Source organism: Caloenas nicobarica, chromosome Z, assembly GCF_036013445.1.
Source record: "Caloenas nicobarica isolate bCalNic1 chromosome Z, bCalNic1.hap1, whole genome shotgun sequence".
NCBI classification, from domain to species: domain Eukaryota; kingdom Metazoa; phylum Chordata; class Aves; order Columbiformes; family Columbidae; genus Caloenas; species Caloenas nicobarica.
The window spans coordinates 60,455,620-60,471,692 of NC_088284.1; the positions used below are offsets into that span (position 1 = coordinate 60,455,620).

At 41.9% G+C, this 16,073-nt stretch overlaps 1 protein-coding gene across 1 annotated transcript in view; it reads left to right on the top strand.

Moving 5' to 3' along the window:
• The window catches only part of RCL1 (RNA terminal phosphate cyclase like 1), a 29,493-nt gene extending 18,539 nt beyond the window's left edge, over positions 1-10,954 (top strand). Inside the window, exons 8-9 of the mRNA XM_065656557.1 lie at positions 4,529-4,632; positions 9,487-10,954. Coding sequence (XP_065512629.1) covers positions 4,529-4,632; positions 9,487-9,637 — 255 coding nt within the window. The 3' untranslated portion in view covers positions 9,638-10,954. The remainder of the gene's footprint in view (positions 1-4,528; positions 4,633-9,486) is intronic.
• The last annotated feature ends 5,119 nt before the right edge of the window (positions 10,955-16,073 follow it).

A 16,073-nucleotide genomic window follows, 5' to 3' on the forward strand; every position in this document is an offset into this window, starting at 1 on the left:
CATTTGAGGAGTAAACAGGGTCAGGCAAATCTCTGAATGATAAAGTGATAGGCCATGAGATTTGTGTGTTTTTGAAGGTCAGCTTCTGAGTGAGTGAGGTGGTAACCTGCAGCCTGCTATGGTACCGCTGCTGCTCCTGGAAGGCTCTTTTAAGTGTGTGCCGCTTCAGTCCAAGAGTGACTGACTGTCCTGGTTGCAGCTCGGATAGAGTTAATTTTCTTTCTATAGCTAATATAGTGCTGTGTTCTGGATTTAGTATGAGAAGGATGTTGATGATACACTGATATTTTAGTTGTTGCTGGGTAGTCTAGGCCTTCAGTTTCCCATGCTCTACCAGGTGCACAAGAAGCTGGGAGGGGGCACAGCCAGGACAGCTGACCCAAGCTGGCCAAAGGGGTGTTCCTTATCATAAGACATCATGCTCAGTATATAAACTGGAGTTGGCTGGTGTGGGGGGCAAATACTGCTGCTTGGGAAGGAACAGGCTGTTGGTGTCACAGGCGGTGAGCAATTGCATTGTGTATCAGTTTATTAATATTATTGTAATTATTAGCAGTATTAGTATTACCACTGAGATGTGCCTTTGTTGTCCTAATAAACTGATCTCAACTTGCAAGTTTTTTTTCCCCTTTCTGATTCTCTACCCCATCCAACTTGGGGGTGGCAGTTGTGAGCTGCATCATCCTGGTTGCCAGTTGGGCTTAAACCAGGACACTGACAAGTGCTGAGCAGTGTATGGACTGTTTGTGGTCCTCCATTGCAGCAGCTCATGGTGGAAAAGTTCTTGTTTGTTAGCATTTTTGGCTATTGTGCTGCTTATCCACTGGAGGGCTCAGTCGTTGTTCAGTGTTCATGAATTCCCCAGTCCCTCTGCCATAGGTAATACGGTGGCTTTTGTTGTGTAGTTTTTAGAATGAACACTTATCTATGACACACATGCTCACACAGCACTAGCCAGGAATTTGGAAAGATGGGCTTTCTCATTGTTTTGTGTTTTTTTTTCTTTTTTTAAACTTAGGTCAGTTTGATCTAGTGTTGACCCCACAGGGGGTATAAAAATATGTTGCAAAGTGTGCAGTGTTTGTTTAGTTTGAAGATACTATTTTTTTTAAGTTTCTTTGCCTAGATAAGACATCCAGCGAAACAGTAAAAATTTGGGAAAGCTGTGCATGAACCAAATACAGCTTGCTCTGAACCGGCACTCTTTAAGTCCCACTCTCTTTACCTCAGCTACTCACTGAATACAGAGTTCAAGGGGTAATTTATCTCCCTGTGTTTAGATCCTCTCTTTATGAGATTGTTTCTCCATCTGTGTCCTTGCCTGTAGGTGCTGTGCTGCAGGAGCCGGGGAGAGTTGACCAGAAAAGGGCATCCTGGGAGCACTGGAGATAATTCTGTGTAGAGGGTTTTAGCTGTCCGGGTCACCCACAAATCTGCTGGAGTGCCTTACTGTTTAAAGGGGCCAAGGGACATCTATTAAAGAGCTTGCTTAATGCTTGCTATTATATGAACATTGCCACCTAGGAAATCTAAGGATTTGAGTCTTGCTATGTTAAGTGCTAAGCAGCCCCTTTTACTAAGCTTTCAAAAATAAATGAAAGAGGTTATATGATTCATGGAATCAGTGGAGCTTTTTTTATGTACATTTGTTGATGGAAATATGTTGGAGCTAATTGACTAACAATAGGTAGCACAGTGCTAATTACTGTTGCCCTGAAAGAAGGGGCATGGAGTAACTGGCTAGCATTGTTTTTACAAATCCATATGCAATTCTTCCCTGAACTTGATTGTAGAAGGCCAATAAGGATTTTCATCTTGGCTTTGAAAGGCGTTAGTTATAGTGGCTTTCTATGGCAGGTGATCGGCAGAATGGAAGGGCCTGGAAGAACTGGAAAAGGATTGGACGTTTGTATTCCTTGTGCTTGTGAGAAATAGGGAGGATGCAATATGTATTTAAGGCTGAGTTCTTTAATGAAGAAAGGTTGAGTTGTTAGTGGGGCTTGGAGGGGCAAGGCTGTTTGTTATATTTAATTAGAGCTAAAATGAGTGAAGCATTTCACTGAAAGCTTAGTTTTCAAGATGGCCTTACTTCAGTGTGACAAGGCTCTGCTCCATTCTTCTGGAAGAAAAACAAACAAAAAAAACACCAACCAAAGCACCTCACCTCTGCACTTCACCTAACAAATTATTGAGGCATGCAAGTATTTACCACACAGGTAATGGAGGCAATTGTATGTATGCCAAAATAGAACCAAGATTAAATCAAAGCTGGAGTCAAGCTCAGAAGAACAATGCTCTTCAAAAGACAGTTATCCAATACCCAGAGTTGTGGTATTTGTATAACAACATTTCAAAATGGACAAGATTTTTAAGTGATCTGTGTCTCTAATTATCACATCCAGCTGGATCTGGCTCTATTGTCAATGGAAACAATAATGGAGAAACTGCCATAAACTGAATTAATACGGACTAGAAGCTGCATTCTGGCTTGGTAATGAGTGCCAGCTATTTTGGAACAAAAGTCAGTACTTTTGCTCTGACTTTGCCCATCCCATTTCTCTTGGGAGGGCTGTTTTTGATTTTGAACTCTTGAGTAAGTGGCAGGTGGATTCAGCGAAAAAAAAGTTGGCCTCCTTGGAGGCGGCATGTCCTTCATTTGGCACAAGTTACTGTTCTGTCATCATTAGATTACAAGCAAATCACTTAATTTCCCTGTCTGGTAACTGCCTATGAGGAAGTGGCATAACAGCATGTTGCTACTGCACAAGAATAGTGGGGACGACTGACTCACTGCAGCAAGAGCTTATGTAAGCAGCTAGGACATGATGGATGCATCATCTTCTGCTGTATTGTTTAGATTGTGGTTGTCTCCATGCTGACTGAAGATTTTGTATAAATTCGGTCATAAAAATAGACGTTTTATAATATTTTCAGCTTTAGAAAAACAAAAACAAGCTCAGGAAACGTAAAGTTTTCATTCAAGTGATAAAGAGCATTCTGAATTATTAAGCGAACTTGAAATACAGAAAGTCCCGTCTCAGGAATACTTCTTACCAAACTCTCATCTGCTTCTTGTGTATGTTTCAGATTTGCAAATACAGCTGGTGAGAACTGTTGCTCTAAATTGCACCAGCAAATTCTGCAGACACCCTGTCTTCTCAAGATAAAGCACAGTTTTTATCAGTCCCGTAGAGGGCCTTAGGTTGAGTGTTACTAGGAGTTAGGTCATGGTAGTGAATGTAATGAAGATGTTGCCTTTGTTGTGTATAATTTGTTGCATGAAGTGCAGAGGCTTTCTTCAGAAGAACGAAGCTGAGACTCATCACACTGAAGCAAGGCCATCTTTTAAATTAAACCTTCAGTAGATCCCCTTGGAAAGGTCCTCCTTTCTGCCCTCTCACTGAGAAAATGTAGTGAGCTTGTCACATCTTAGTGTCGTCTTAATCTATGTAGTCCAAAATTTATTTTGCCCCTCCCTCACTTTTGGGGTGGTGTTATCTCTTAAAACGATGACAGGTTACTCTTTGCCCGCAAAGGTAATTTTTACCTCATAAGAGAATCTGTTGTTAAAAGAATTAATTTTTAGTTTTGCTCTCTCCAGAGAGCCTATTCAGAGGGCTTAGCATTAGGCCTGATCCGGCAGGAAACCGTTCACGGATTTTGTGTCGCTTTGGATCAGGAGGAATATAAGGTTATGCTGGGGTGGTTTTTGTTTGGGGTTTTTTTAATTTTCAAGGTGTTTCCATAGGCCTGGTTAGTAAATCTTCTCTACAGTCATCTTGACTGAAAGTACCCCTTTTAATTTATGTTCAACCTTTGTAAACAAAGCAAGCCTTCCAATTCTAATTTACATATGCAGCATAGTTAACACCTTCCACAGAGAAAACAATTTACGATGCATACATGACTTATTACAGTCAAATATGTGCAAGAGTATGTGTAGTTCTACATAAATTTATGCATGACTCTTTCACATAGCAATTAAAAAATATATTCCCATTTTAAATATGGGACAAAAAGTGGTTTACAAATGTAAAACCATGTAAATTAGCAGCAAAGGTGTAGGTGGATGTGTGTGAAACAACTTTTAACTTGTTGATTTGCACCTGCGAACACTGAACTATTTGTCCGAATTCTACTTTTTATATTTATCATAAAGTGCTGCAATTCATGGTATTTTCAAATGTACATGAACTATTATTATTAATAATACCTATTTTCAGTTTACTGCAAATAAATTCTTCAGTGCTTATGTTCTGCGATATTAGAAGAGAACAAGTTGAGAGAGATGGGAGGGATCTTTAACGTAACCTTGTTACTGGGTTTTGTTTTAGTTCTATTCCTTTCCCAGACTGCTATGTGAAATTAATTTGTCATTGTTAAAAAATCTAGATTTTTACCTTTTGGCCCTTGAAAATTGGGAGTGGTAATTCAGACTTTTAAGTGTATCTTTTTCCTTCGTTACTCTCCTCCCATCCCAATGTCTGGTTTGTACAGAGATTAACTATTAAAACATTTTGGTTTGCAGGGAGGCTGTGTAGATTCAACAAATCAGAGCCTTGTTCTGCTCCTCATGACCCTTGGACAACGAGATGTTTCCAAAGTCTTGTTAGGACCTCTGTCTCCATACACGTAAGTTGTTTTGTTCAGTTTAATTACCCAGTCTTGGTTAATTTAGTACTCTTATTGCACAGCTTTTTTTTTTAATATGGATGACTTTGCCTGTGGCTATGAATAGAACAACTTGTACCTGTCTTCAAATGAAACAGGTGGTGTAAGTTACCTAGTGTCCATTTCTACACTTTAGAAGCTTATTCTCTTGCTGTTCTATATTATTCCTGGTTCTGAGAATTGCAGAGGTGGGTTTTATTGATAGTTCTTAGTCTCGGATTGTATGTGTACATCTGTTTGCTTTTTGTTGCCTAGCATACACTACCTTGTTTTCCTAGTGATCTTTCTGTAGCTGTGGCATTAAATGGCATGTTTCACATGGCTAGCCAAATGCTAAAGCTGTGGTTGTCCATAGGAAACAGCTTAAGATTTCAATTCATGGAGCTATGTGCAACCTGAAAGCTTTTAAGCAGTGGACATCTGTCCAGTCCTTCAGTCTCAACTTTTATTAAAGGTTCGTCTGTGGCTGGTAGTGGCTAAGAGGATAGAAAAAGACTATATTTCTTACATTGCTAGTTGCAACACACAGGTTAGGGGAAGGGGATCCATTACCAAAAACTTAATTTACTTTATCAGACTGAGAAGTGGTTGACCAGATCACAGTTATTCCTAGGGACTGAGCAGTTTTCCTGTAATCCAATGGAGAAAGGGTTGCTTATCTGATAATGGCATCAAATAATAAGACTATGAACTGTCCTTTTTCGGTTATCATGGTACCGGTGCTGTATACGTGAAAGGTACAGTACTGTGATAACTGAAGAATGGTGGTGCCATCACATGAGAGCTAGAAATTGCCTAACTGCTATTCTCAACCCCTGATATCTTGGAAAGAACATTCATCGGATTTTGAGGGGAAAACAGGGAAGCCTCACATTGCACAGGGACAGAGTAAGCCCCTGTAAAGTAAGTATCCACGTGAAAGACTTACTAAGAGTAGATACCAGTATTTGAAGAGCACAGTTAAGCCTCTGAAGCAAACCAATCACTTGTCGTTGTCCAGGTTTTTTTGTCTTTAATGCCATGAAAATCATACAAGTGCACTGGTCTGTTTTGTAAAGAGGCTAATTTCAAGGGAATGGGTTGTCACTTCTTCCAAGCTAGGAGTGTGTGGCAGGGCTGAAAGTCAGGAGCAGACATCCTGAAGCAGCATGTTTCACAAGCATGTGATTCTGTGAGAATCTGTGACTCATCAGTACTATAAGGATCTATTCAGAGATCACACAACTCTGTCTGCATCACGCCTGTGTCCTCACTAAGGCAGCTTATAAAGGGCTGGGAAGTTTGGCTCCCAAGCATCTCATCGGATGCACAGGCTTTTGAAGTAAATTACAGTACTGTTGGGTTCCACTTCATTGTCCTTCGTTTTCTCTCTTGGAACTGTGACATCTCTGCTTTCATCCTGCAGAATCCAAAGCTATTTGTAAGCCATATTACACTAGATTGGCTTCCCTGTCTAGCACAACCACAGAATCACAGAATGTCAGGGATTGGAAGGGACCTCGAAAGATCATCTAGTCCAAAATCCCTGCTGGAGCAGGAACACCTAGCTGAGGTTACACAGGAATGTGTCCAGGCAGGTTTTGAACGTCTCCAAAGGAGGAGACTCCACAACCTCCCTGGGCAGCCTGTTCCAGTGTTCTGTCACCTTCACTGAGAAGACGTTTCTTCTCAAATTTAAGTGGAAATGTAGCATGAATGTGACAGTTTAGCTGGTGGATGAGAGCACTGCGGGGGAACATGGTGCTTTGGAATATGCCCATCAATATGAGGAAACATTTCCCAGATTTGTGTATTTCCACAGGAGACATCCTTTGCCCCCGCTAATGGCATGGGATGGGGGGAGGACTGGCAACGCCATGAGCGGGGCTGTCCTGGGTGGCAGTGGGGACACCGGTCCCAAAAAGATTACTTGGCCTGCAGCCATCGGGATTGCCTTCTCTGGTCTTAGGCTGCAGATTTCACAGGAGTAAGCACCTCTCTGTCAGGCTGAGCTTAAAATCAAACGCAGGGGACTGGCTGCGTTGCCACCTCACAGAGATGGGTGATGCAGGACAGGCTGGTCTGCAGGCAGGTGAATTGGTGTGACCAGGGGTATGTGAAGGAGAAAAACGGGAGAGCTCCAGCTCCCTGGCCTTTGGTTTTGCAAGGACTTCGGGCTGGGGGGCACTGAGCTGTGGCTGCCTTGCCGCAGGCTGCCGCTGCCCTGCTGGGCTGCCGCTCTCCGTTGTTCCCCGAGTCCATCCTGGTGCCCGTCCCCGCGGCCTCCCCGCAGGGCGGTGCCCTGGCGGCCAGGCCAGGCGGAGGCCGCACACAGCGGCCGCGGTTTGGGCCTGGCTCCCGCCCGCCCGGGGCCGTGTGAAGGGGTTCTGTAGCTTTCAGTACTGCTTAGCAGGCTGCTGGGAAAAGAGAGCACTTAGGTGGACTTTTTACTTTTCTTTTTTGGTAGCGTAAAGGCTTTTTATTTGAAAGTGGCTGGCCCAGAGGAAAACCTCATGGCTCATGGAGCTGTTCCTGGGCCTAAGGAGAAGTGCTGAGCTTCGCCTTGTTCTTGCCTGAACAGTCGGCATTTCCAGCAAAATAAAACTTCTCTGCACCTCTCACCCTCAGTCCTCCAGTCTGTACGTGTGTGTTTGGTGCAGCCTCACTATTATTTCAGGTGAAAACCTTTCCGCACATGAACCATGTCAGCCTCAAGCTAATACAAACCTGCATCCCGCTGTGCTTCTGTCACTTGTCCCTGCCTTTCCCCATTTTCTTGTCCTGTTTCCAGGGCTCTTACCACTTGTGCTTCTACTGCTGCAAGTCAGAGCTGGCCTCCTGCTGCTCCCAAATTCTCCCCTGACATCCCCAGGCAGCCTCCCCTTAGGTCCCGCTCCTGTGAGCCATGTACCTCTTGGTTTTCCTCACTCTGCCTTTATTCAAAAGGGAGAAGAGGTAGAGAAGCACCATAGTCCACATACGTGCAAATACAGGTATGGACCGGACTGATGCCACCAACATGTCACAGAGTTTGCTCATCAGCTTTTCGGCTTTTTCCCTGAGCCCCCAGCTCTGTGCTGCCTCTGGCATTTGTACAGTTTATTCTGTGCCGTCCTTGCAGTTCAGCACACTGCTCCTGCTGTTTTGGGCTTGGCCGGTTTCTTGTCATGCTGCCAAAGCTCTGGGAAAACACCCAGCTAAGGGGGAGGCTGGTACAGGGCTTGTTGCCTGTCAGCTTTACTGCAGCATTTGTGCCAGCATGTGCCCATTTGCCTATTATAGCAGCAACCAGAAACCTTGCAACTGGGGAGACATGGAAGAAAAGGTACTTTTTAGTTCCTTCTTTCAACTGTTAATCTATTTGAGAGATGAGAGGGATGTTGTCTGGGCTGGGGCCAGTTACCAGCCCAGGAAGTTGAGGTAGAAAGGTGTACATAGGGTGGGGATCCACATGCCCACATTCACCCTGCAGAGGTATTCAGCTGACTGCCCCAGAGCTAACTCTCAGATCTTGCGAAGCACAGACCAGGGTAGGTAACAGCAGCCTCTCCTTGCCTGTCTCCTGCTGTTTCCCTCCTCTCCATATGCACATACCCGAGCACAGGAGCAGCAGCGTGCCCAGCTGAAGTGGATAAGGCAGTTCTTGTTCCTGCAACTTCTGTGGCGCTTATTCACACTTTCTGTGAATAGAAGCTTCCAAGAGGCTTCCAGGGACTTCATGATGTTGCAGTGAGGACAGTGCTATCCTCTTGGTCTCCTGCTTCCCGTATTCTGGGTACTTTCTCTTGATTTGGCGTAGTGATATAGGCATGATAAGCTTGCAATTATGCTCTCAGCGTGCAGAGCAAAGGCTTTTTCCAGATTGCCAGCCAAACAAATGTGTGGACTGGATGTGCACATTCCCTTTCTCCAAAGGTTAAACTTAACCTAAGAAGGGCACATACCAATTGCTGCGGGAGATTAAACCTTAGGTCAAGACTGCAGACTTGCTTGTGGCCATGACTGGAAGAGACCAGACTTCTGTCAGGACAAATTGCCAATTTTTATATTTGTAGCCTTTTGGTATAATCGCTTGTTCCCTGTTTTGGGGAAGCCAGTAGGAATGTTTTCTTGGGGCTGGTTTTATTCTTTTTTTATACTTTTCAGTAGTTTTTTCTGTCACTTGCCCTCTGGTCAGTGTGTGTTTAGGAGCACTGTGTCTGTTTAGTCTCCTCGTATCTCTCGTTCTAAAATGATGAGAATAATTTTTTTTTTTTCTGAAAACGAGAAGAGAAAATAGGAAGAATATTGAGTCTGAATGTTATTCTAACAAAACATTTTAACTAAGAAACAGACAAGTTAGTAATGCAAATTAAACATGTGCTTTAGGATCTGATGTCTCTCTTCTTAAAGTATGCACCCAAGGCTGACCTTTTGGCCATCCCTGTTTATCTTTTATTTCTGCTTTAAACATTGGGAGGTGGGGGAGGAGTACCACATGTTGGTGTGGGGTTCATATGTCCCTGATGGAGGGCTAGCAGCATGAGTAAGTGACCTTGCCAGGCTGCATCTCATCTTTATCCTTTTTTTCTGGTTCCCTCACCATTTGGTCTTGCTGTATTACCAGGTGTTCCTTCTCTGCTCATGCAGAGAGTGTAGTGGTTTCAGTAGGGGTCAGTAGCCACTTCTACAGCACAAGTCAGAACAATGTTTGGAGCCTGTAGGGCTTGTTTCTATGTACTGGGCAATATTTTCGTGTTGTATTCACTGTCCTCATTGCTGAAATCAGCATTAGTACATTCCACTAGTGAACCTTCTGTTTTATTTCTTAAAACTCTGTTGTTTTCTCTCCCTCAGAATTGAGTTTCTGCGACACCTGAGAAGCTTCTTCCAGATAATGTTTAAAATTGAAACAAAGACCCCTGAGGAAGAGCACACGGGCGGGGAGAAAGTCTTAATGACATGTGTTGGCATTGGATTTTCCAACCTTAGTAAAACTGTAAGATAAGAAACATCTGCAGACTTCATGAAATCGGGTGACAGAAAACTGCAAAGATCTGATAAAACCTGCCTCTCCCTGTGCTTATTCTGGCACAGGGAAACCAGTGATGATTCCAGTGCAGAGGTACCCAAGCTTGCTGCATGTAAACAGTAAAGCTGACTTGAGGCCAGTTAGACCTGTGCTGTTTATAAATGCAATGCCAGTATTCTGTGCTGCATGGAATGGCTGGATGGAGTCTCAGCTGGCTTGGAACTCTTTGCACTGTTCTCCACTGCACGGGACACAAGTGCCTCTTATGTCGCTGTGTCTTCAAGCCTTAATGCAGTGGGTGGTCTAGTTTTGTGTATCTACAGACTTCACTCTTAGCTTTTTCTAAAAGGTTTAGATAGAGAGGGAAAACAAGATTGACAAAAACAAATGATCACACAAACATTAGATTCTTGAGGTACTTGCAGAGACAATATTGGCATGGAAATAAAAGTGAAAATGTGACAATTTTTTGTTTATAGATTGCATGCATCTAGAATCTGTCAAATGCTTCACTCCTGCTTACATTGGCTAAATTACAGTTTCATGGGAAGAAAAAAATATCTCTCTTAATTTTCCTTAATGTTAGAGTACCGTAGAAGAGATCACAGCCTATACTGACTTGTTTTAGCCTCCTCTGTAAAGATGGGCATGGAAGGAGAAACCTCCTTGACAGTTTTTGACTTATCACATATATTCTTTTTAGGTTTGTTTGGCATGTCACACACTGCAGTTCACAATTAGTTGTGAAAGGTAGCAAAAAAAGCTGTGTAGGCTTCAGAGGAGAAAAATATATTTGGTTTATGCCATAACATTTTGTCCAGCTGCTCTCTTTTTGAAAGAGGGGATAATGGCATATGGGCACTGCTCCAGTTTTTACTGGAATTTAAATATTTACCCAAGAAAGGCTTTTGGTAAATTCCAGGCAAACCTGCTGAAGTTGATGCTGAACTCCTGACACAAGGAAAGAAATTTATACTTGACTTCTGACTACGCTGCATGTGTCTGGAGTAAATTAAAACCATGTCAAAAGCTGCTATATATATAGAGCAAGTACTAGTGACTGTGTTATAATGGTCTTACAAAGTTTATCTGATGCCACTGTAGAGTGGGCATTACATCTGTAATATGAAAACTGTATATCAGACCCAAAAGGACTTTGACAAAATGTTAAGTATTTGATAAATGTTTTATTAACTATTGCAAGCTGTGTGAGTCATTTTTGTACTGTACTTTGTTCTTGTTGCAATCTGTCTAAACATGTTTTGGAAAAATAAAGTATTTTTTCCTAAATAATGATTTATTTCCCTTGGAGGAAAAAAAAATAAAGGCAAACAAAACAAACAAAAAACCTACACCAAGACACTTTTTCAGAAGAACAGCTTTTGGAGTTGCCAGGGTGGGAGGAAGGGAGAGGCAAGGGCCTTATTATTTTCTAGCTTTCCAAAATTTGATTTGCAGCTGAGGAAGCCCTAAATAAAACAGTAAAATATGAAATAAAATTATTTGACTATATTTTTTAAATTTCAAGTTATATTAGAAAAAGGTATGTGGGCAAAGAAGAATTTATTATCTTGCTCCCCTCTGTGCTCACCTATGGAATGACAAAGCTAGAAATTCTCCAATTTAAAATGACACTAAAGACCAGGAGCCACTGATTTTAAAAGTGAAATGTACAAGCTGAGATTAATAGCCACTAGAATGAAAATATGGAGCTTACACTGATTAAAGGTAAAAGTTTGTAGCGCAGATCAGATTTCCAAAATTGGCCTAAGTGAAAATGTGTGTTGTCACAACTTTAAAAAATAAAAAGCTTTATTATCTTTAAACTTTTAAAGCTTTTGGCTTTGAAGCTGTGAGAGAGCATTTTCCAAATGTTCAGTTGCACCAAACATAGAAAGGGCAATGTGCTGCCCAGGTAGCAGATTCTTTAGCAGTAGAGTAATTATGTCATAAAACTACCCATGCTTAACTAAACTTCAGTGTTAGTAGACTGCTAGCCCTTAGCCCTGCTGCAAATTGCACAGCTTTGCAGCACAACCCATGCTATGACTCAGAATTCCTTGTTGCTTTACAGAAAAAAAAAAAAAAACTATATGAAAGGTATATGTTTTTCCAGAACAGCCCAGTCTCTGGAGAAACAGAAACCATTCCAGAGGAGGTTTTAAATAAGAGCTTTCTTAAAATTGTTTGACCTTCACATTCTGTGAAAAGTGCTTGTTAGGAAATCCTGCAGATAGAAGCTGTTTATAGGTGGAGCAGCGATTAACACCTATTTTGGTGTACTGATCCCACAAGCAATCAAATAGTTCAATTTTAGAGCTGGACAGAAGAAACTAATTTTTAGTGAAGACAATTAATTCTCTTTGTAGTCGTGGACTTTATGGTAAGGATGCTAGTTACTAGGAGATGCATCTTTTATCTCAGTCCATCATGGCAGATTTAATAATCAGGTGACTTGAATTTGAACTGGTTAGCTATATGTGAAAGATCTTGTACTCTTTGAGCTACCCATCAGCAATTTAGTTAATCCATTTGGGTGAACAACTCTGGTAATAGCCTTCTACTGTGGCTGGAAACTTCTGCTTACAGAAAGTTTTAAGGCTGAACCATAAGGAGGCACAGGTGTGGGAGGGAACTAGTTAACACAAGTGTTTTGTAATGTGTGTTTTCGTTGCAATGATTTTAACAGGAGGAGAATGTGAAGAACACACAGAGAAATGCTTTGAGGGAGAACTAATCAGAACACCCCATTAAATGGAGAATCTCTTCCTTTAAACTTGCCTAACAGCAAATGCTGCTACTGTGGTGATGTGAAAAGTATTTGCAAAATGTGCCTTTACTTCCCACTTGCTTTCACTTTTGTAATGTCTATTGTCAAACTCTCTTCCATTTCTAAGCTATGATGGTAACTTCACCTTCTGTGGTTACATCAGAAAATTGGTGTTAACTTGCTGCAGGACAGGTTCTGGAGTAGTAGAGATTATGCTGAAGGTGAAATTGCCTCAGTCCAAGCCAGTACACTTCACTGAAGACATGTGGCTGGAAGCCAATGCAAGAACCGTCTGGGGAAGCGCACAGTAGGTAAGTTAGTGGGGCCAAAACTTCAAGTACATGTCTGTCTTGGGTAATGTTTTCAAAATGGTGATTATTTTACTTCAGAGCAGAGATACTCTCTCTTTTCTTCCCCTTACCCACAGGTGATGAGTCAAATGGATTTTGTTTCAAGCCACTGAGGCATAATTCTGCTGCTTGCAGGCTCTGACATTCGCTTCCCCATTTTTCAATCATGCTTTTGAGACAGCAACAGGAGGAAAAAAGATGAATAAGAAAAGCACCAGCTTTCAGGAGGCATAATTTTGCCTATGAGATTCTTTCTCATTTTTTTATGTTGTATGGCCATCTCCACACTTTCAGTTTGTATGTCTAATGGAAGCGCATTTCTGTTTAGTCTAGATCCTCAGGGATACCAAGACATGCAACTGTGTCAGGGCAACTCCGAATAACAGAAAAAGGTGGAAGGGGCATCTTTTACAGTTACTGCTTAGCTCTTGGTAAGCTCCATCTTAAAAGATCGTTCTTGTGGGATATGTACCGTTTTGCTTGCATCTGATCTATCAGCAGCACTGACGAGCTGTGAAAAACACCTAATACCTGTTGTCAGTGAGAGGGGTAAAATGACAGAGAGTCCTGCAGGAAGAGAGTGTGTGGTTTGAACTCTGTGGTGACAGCGCTGCGTGTGTAATGGAAGTAAGTTGTACACTGCATCAGAGCACCGCACTGTCCAAACAGTGCTTGTGCTGGATAGAGTTAAGTCGTGACATCGTTATAAGACAGAATTGTTAGGATGATTTATAGTATATCTGTAGCAATAGATGTTAGGCATGGGTGCTAATCTCGCTCCTGGAACAGTAAAATTGCTATATATACTCACCAAGAAGTGTGCCCAGACCTATATTCCCTGTGTACTACAGAGTATAGAAACAACTGTGTGTGGAGGTAGCAGTAAGGAGACCCACAGAGAAAATTTTTTATTATAAACTGGTATTGATCAAGGTTATATTAATAACTACAAGAAAACAATGGCCAAAAGCAACTTTTTACATTAGGGCGCACAGTGGCTGGGAGCCTGCCCCTGCTGGCAACCCCTCTGCACAGCTGTGCAGCTGCTGGGGGGGGGCCTTTGTGCACACCAGGGGGAGATGGGTGTCTTTGCACACCTGCCTCATGCTGCATGTCTGCCAGATACTCCACATTCACCTGCTCTTCTGTGTACGGGTTTGGCCACACGTCCCCGGCAGCCTCCCCTGTGCTGTTCACACAGCAAACATCTGTCCCCTTCAACAGCGAGCCCATGGTGGAAATCTGTAGGGTCCTTGTGGAGACTGATCCATGTGACTTCCCAGGGCTTAACTGTGGATGAGCTAGTAGTGGTAAGGGCTTGATTCCAGTTATCATCATAGCATGTCAGTGACACATCCCATTACACAAAATGTGACCGGCTCAGTGGGGCACCCATGTTTGCAGGCTGCGCCGAAGGTCACACCATTCAAGAGCAAATGTCTTACTCCTCCTTACCTGGCTTCTAACTTGCAACCACTCTGTTCCTTGAAAGCTGTTTCCACCTTTTCCAATCCTAAACTGTCTCCATGGACAAGAAAAAAAGTTGTTCTAGCCAGAGGTGAATGTAGATATATTCTGTAAAATAAGACTGTGGTTCTGAATGCTCATCCTTCAGCACTATCAAGGGTAGACAATTCTCTCCCATGTGTCTGGGAATGTAGTTTTGATTAGGCATAAAATACTATGCATCTGCAAGCTGGGTCTAGGCCAAAATATGCATGAGCTTTGTCTATTTATTATATCTATGATCATATTTTTTTTTAACATCACGGCGGGGGGGGGGGCGGGGAGGAAAAAAATCCCTTATGGCTTGTTTTTGTGTCAGCATTCAGAAGGTGCCTGATTCAGTAAAGCTTCCTGAGAAATTTGTTTAAGTATGTGCATTTAGAAACAGATCTAGAGATTTAGATGTGTCTGCTGGAAAGGGTTTCTATTGGATTTAGATGTGTCTGCTGGAAAGGGTTTCTATTGCAGGATATTTCTGAGCGCTGAACGTAAAGATCTACTTCATAATTCACACAAGTCTGTTATCCACTATTTTCAGTTTGTGACTTAAATAACATATGTAGTGTACTTTCCAAGAAAACATCCACAGTAAATCAGGGCTAAATAAGACAGTCTAGAAAATGTTATTCCTGTTTCTTTTGGAAATGTGTTTGTCAGATTGTTAATAAAAATACTGTTTCCTCGTCCTTCACTATGAATGTCAGTGGCAAGTTTTCCCTTGGAGCAGTGTCAAGATCTTGTTCTGGTCTTTTTTGGGTAATGATGTATGGACTTGAAGTGAAGAAGAGCTGATTTGAAAAGATCTGGCTTTTTCCACAGTATGTAGAACATCTTACGAGAACAGGCTATTACACAACTCTCAGGCTCCTTAACAGCTTCTTACTAAACAAGAGGGGGGTGGCTAATCTAAAGCTACACCATCTGGGGCTGGCCTTGTCACAGCATGAATGTGGCAGCTGCCTAAATAGCTTTTCTTCTAAATTTTCAAAGTACAAATAAAGAATTAATATCTGTTGCAGCTTGCACAGTTAAATAAGCATTGTAAGCAGATGTTTTTTAAGACTTGAAGTTTATGGTAAGAAGTGTTCATGAAAAGAAGGTGTAACTAGTAGCCAAGGAGATGGATATTACGGAATCCTATTACCCTTTGTTTCCCGCCCCAGCCCTACAGATTTATGCAGGAAAGAGCAATTTGGTCAGAAATTGCTGAATAGCTGTTGAGATGTAAGGAAAATATAGAAAAAGTATCCTCACTCATCTGACTGGAACATGGAGGAAAAACTTAGCCATGCATGTGTTCATGGCATTTTCTTCACTGACCCAGCTTTTGAAGGAAGAGCTGCTATGAGAGAACTTAACTGAAACTTCTGTTTTCATACCTTTTCAGATTTCAGTAAAATCCCTATCTAATTTGCTCTAACTTGTGTCTTCCACAGGCAAGAACAATGCTATTAATGAATGAACTATTTGAATTGTTTTTGCCAAGTTATAAATATAAATATAAAAAGGTGCATTGTTTGCATTCATGTAATTAAATTCTTGGCTTTATGGATTTTTATCCTCTGTTCCAGTCTGTGAGTTGGAGGACTGCCTTTGTGCCTGTGGTACAGAAGAATGAAGTGACTCATTTGTATCCCACGGAAAGCTGGACTAGAAAATACCAAGATCCACAGATTCTCAGGTCTGTGCAAACATTTTGTAGACTTTTAGATTCATAGACCTATAGAATTGTTTAGATTGGAAAAGATCTTTAAGATCACCCAGTCCAACTGTTAACCTAACACTG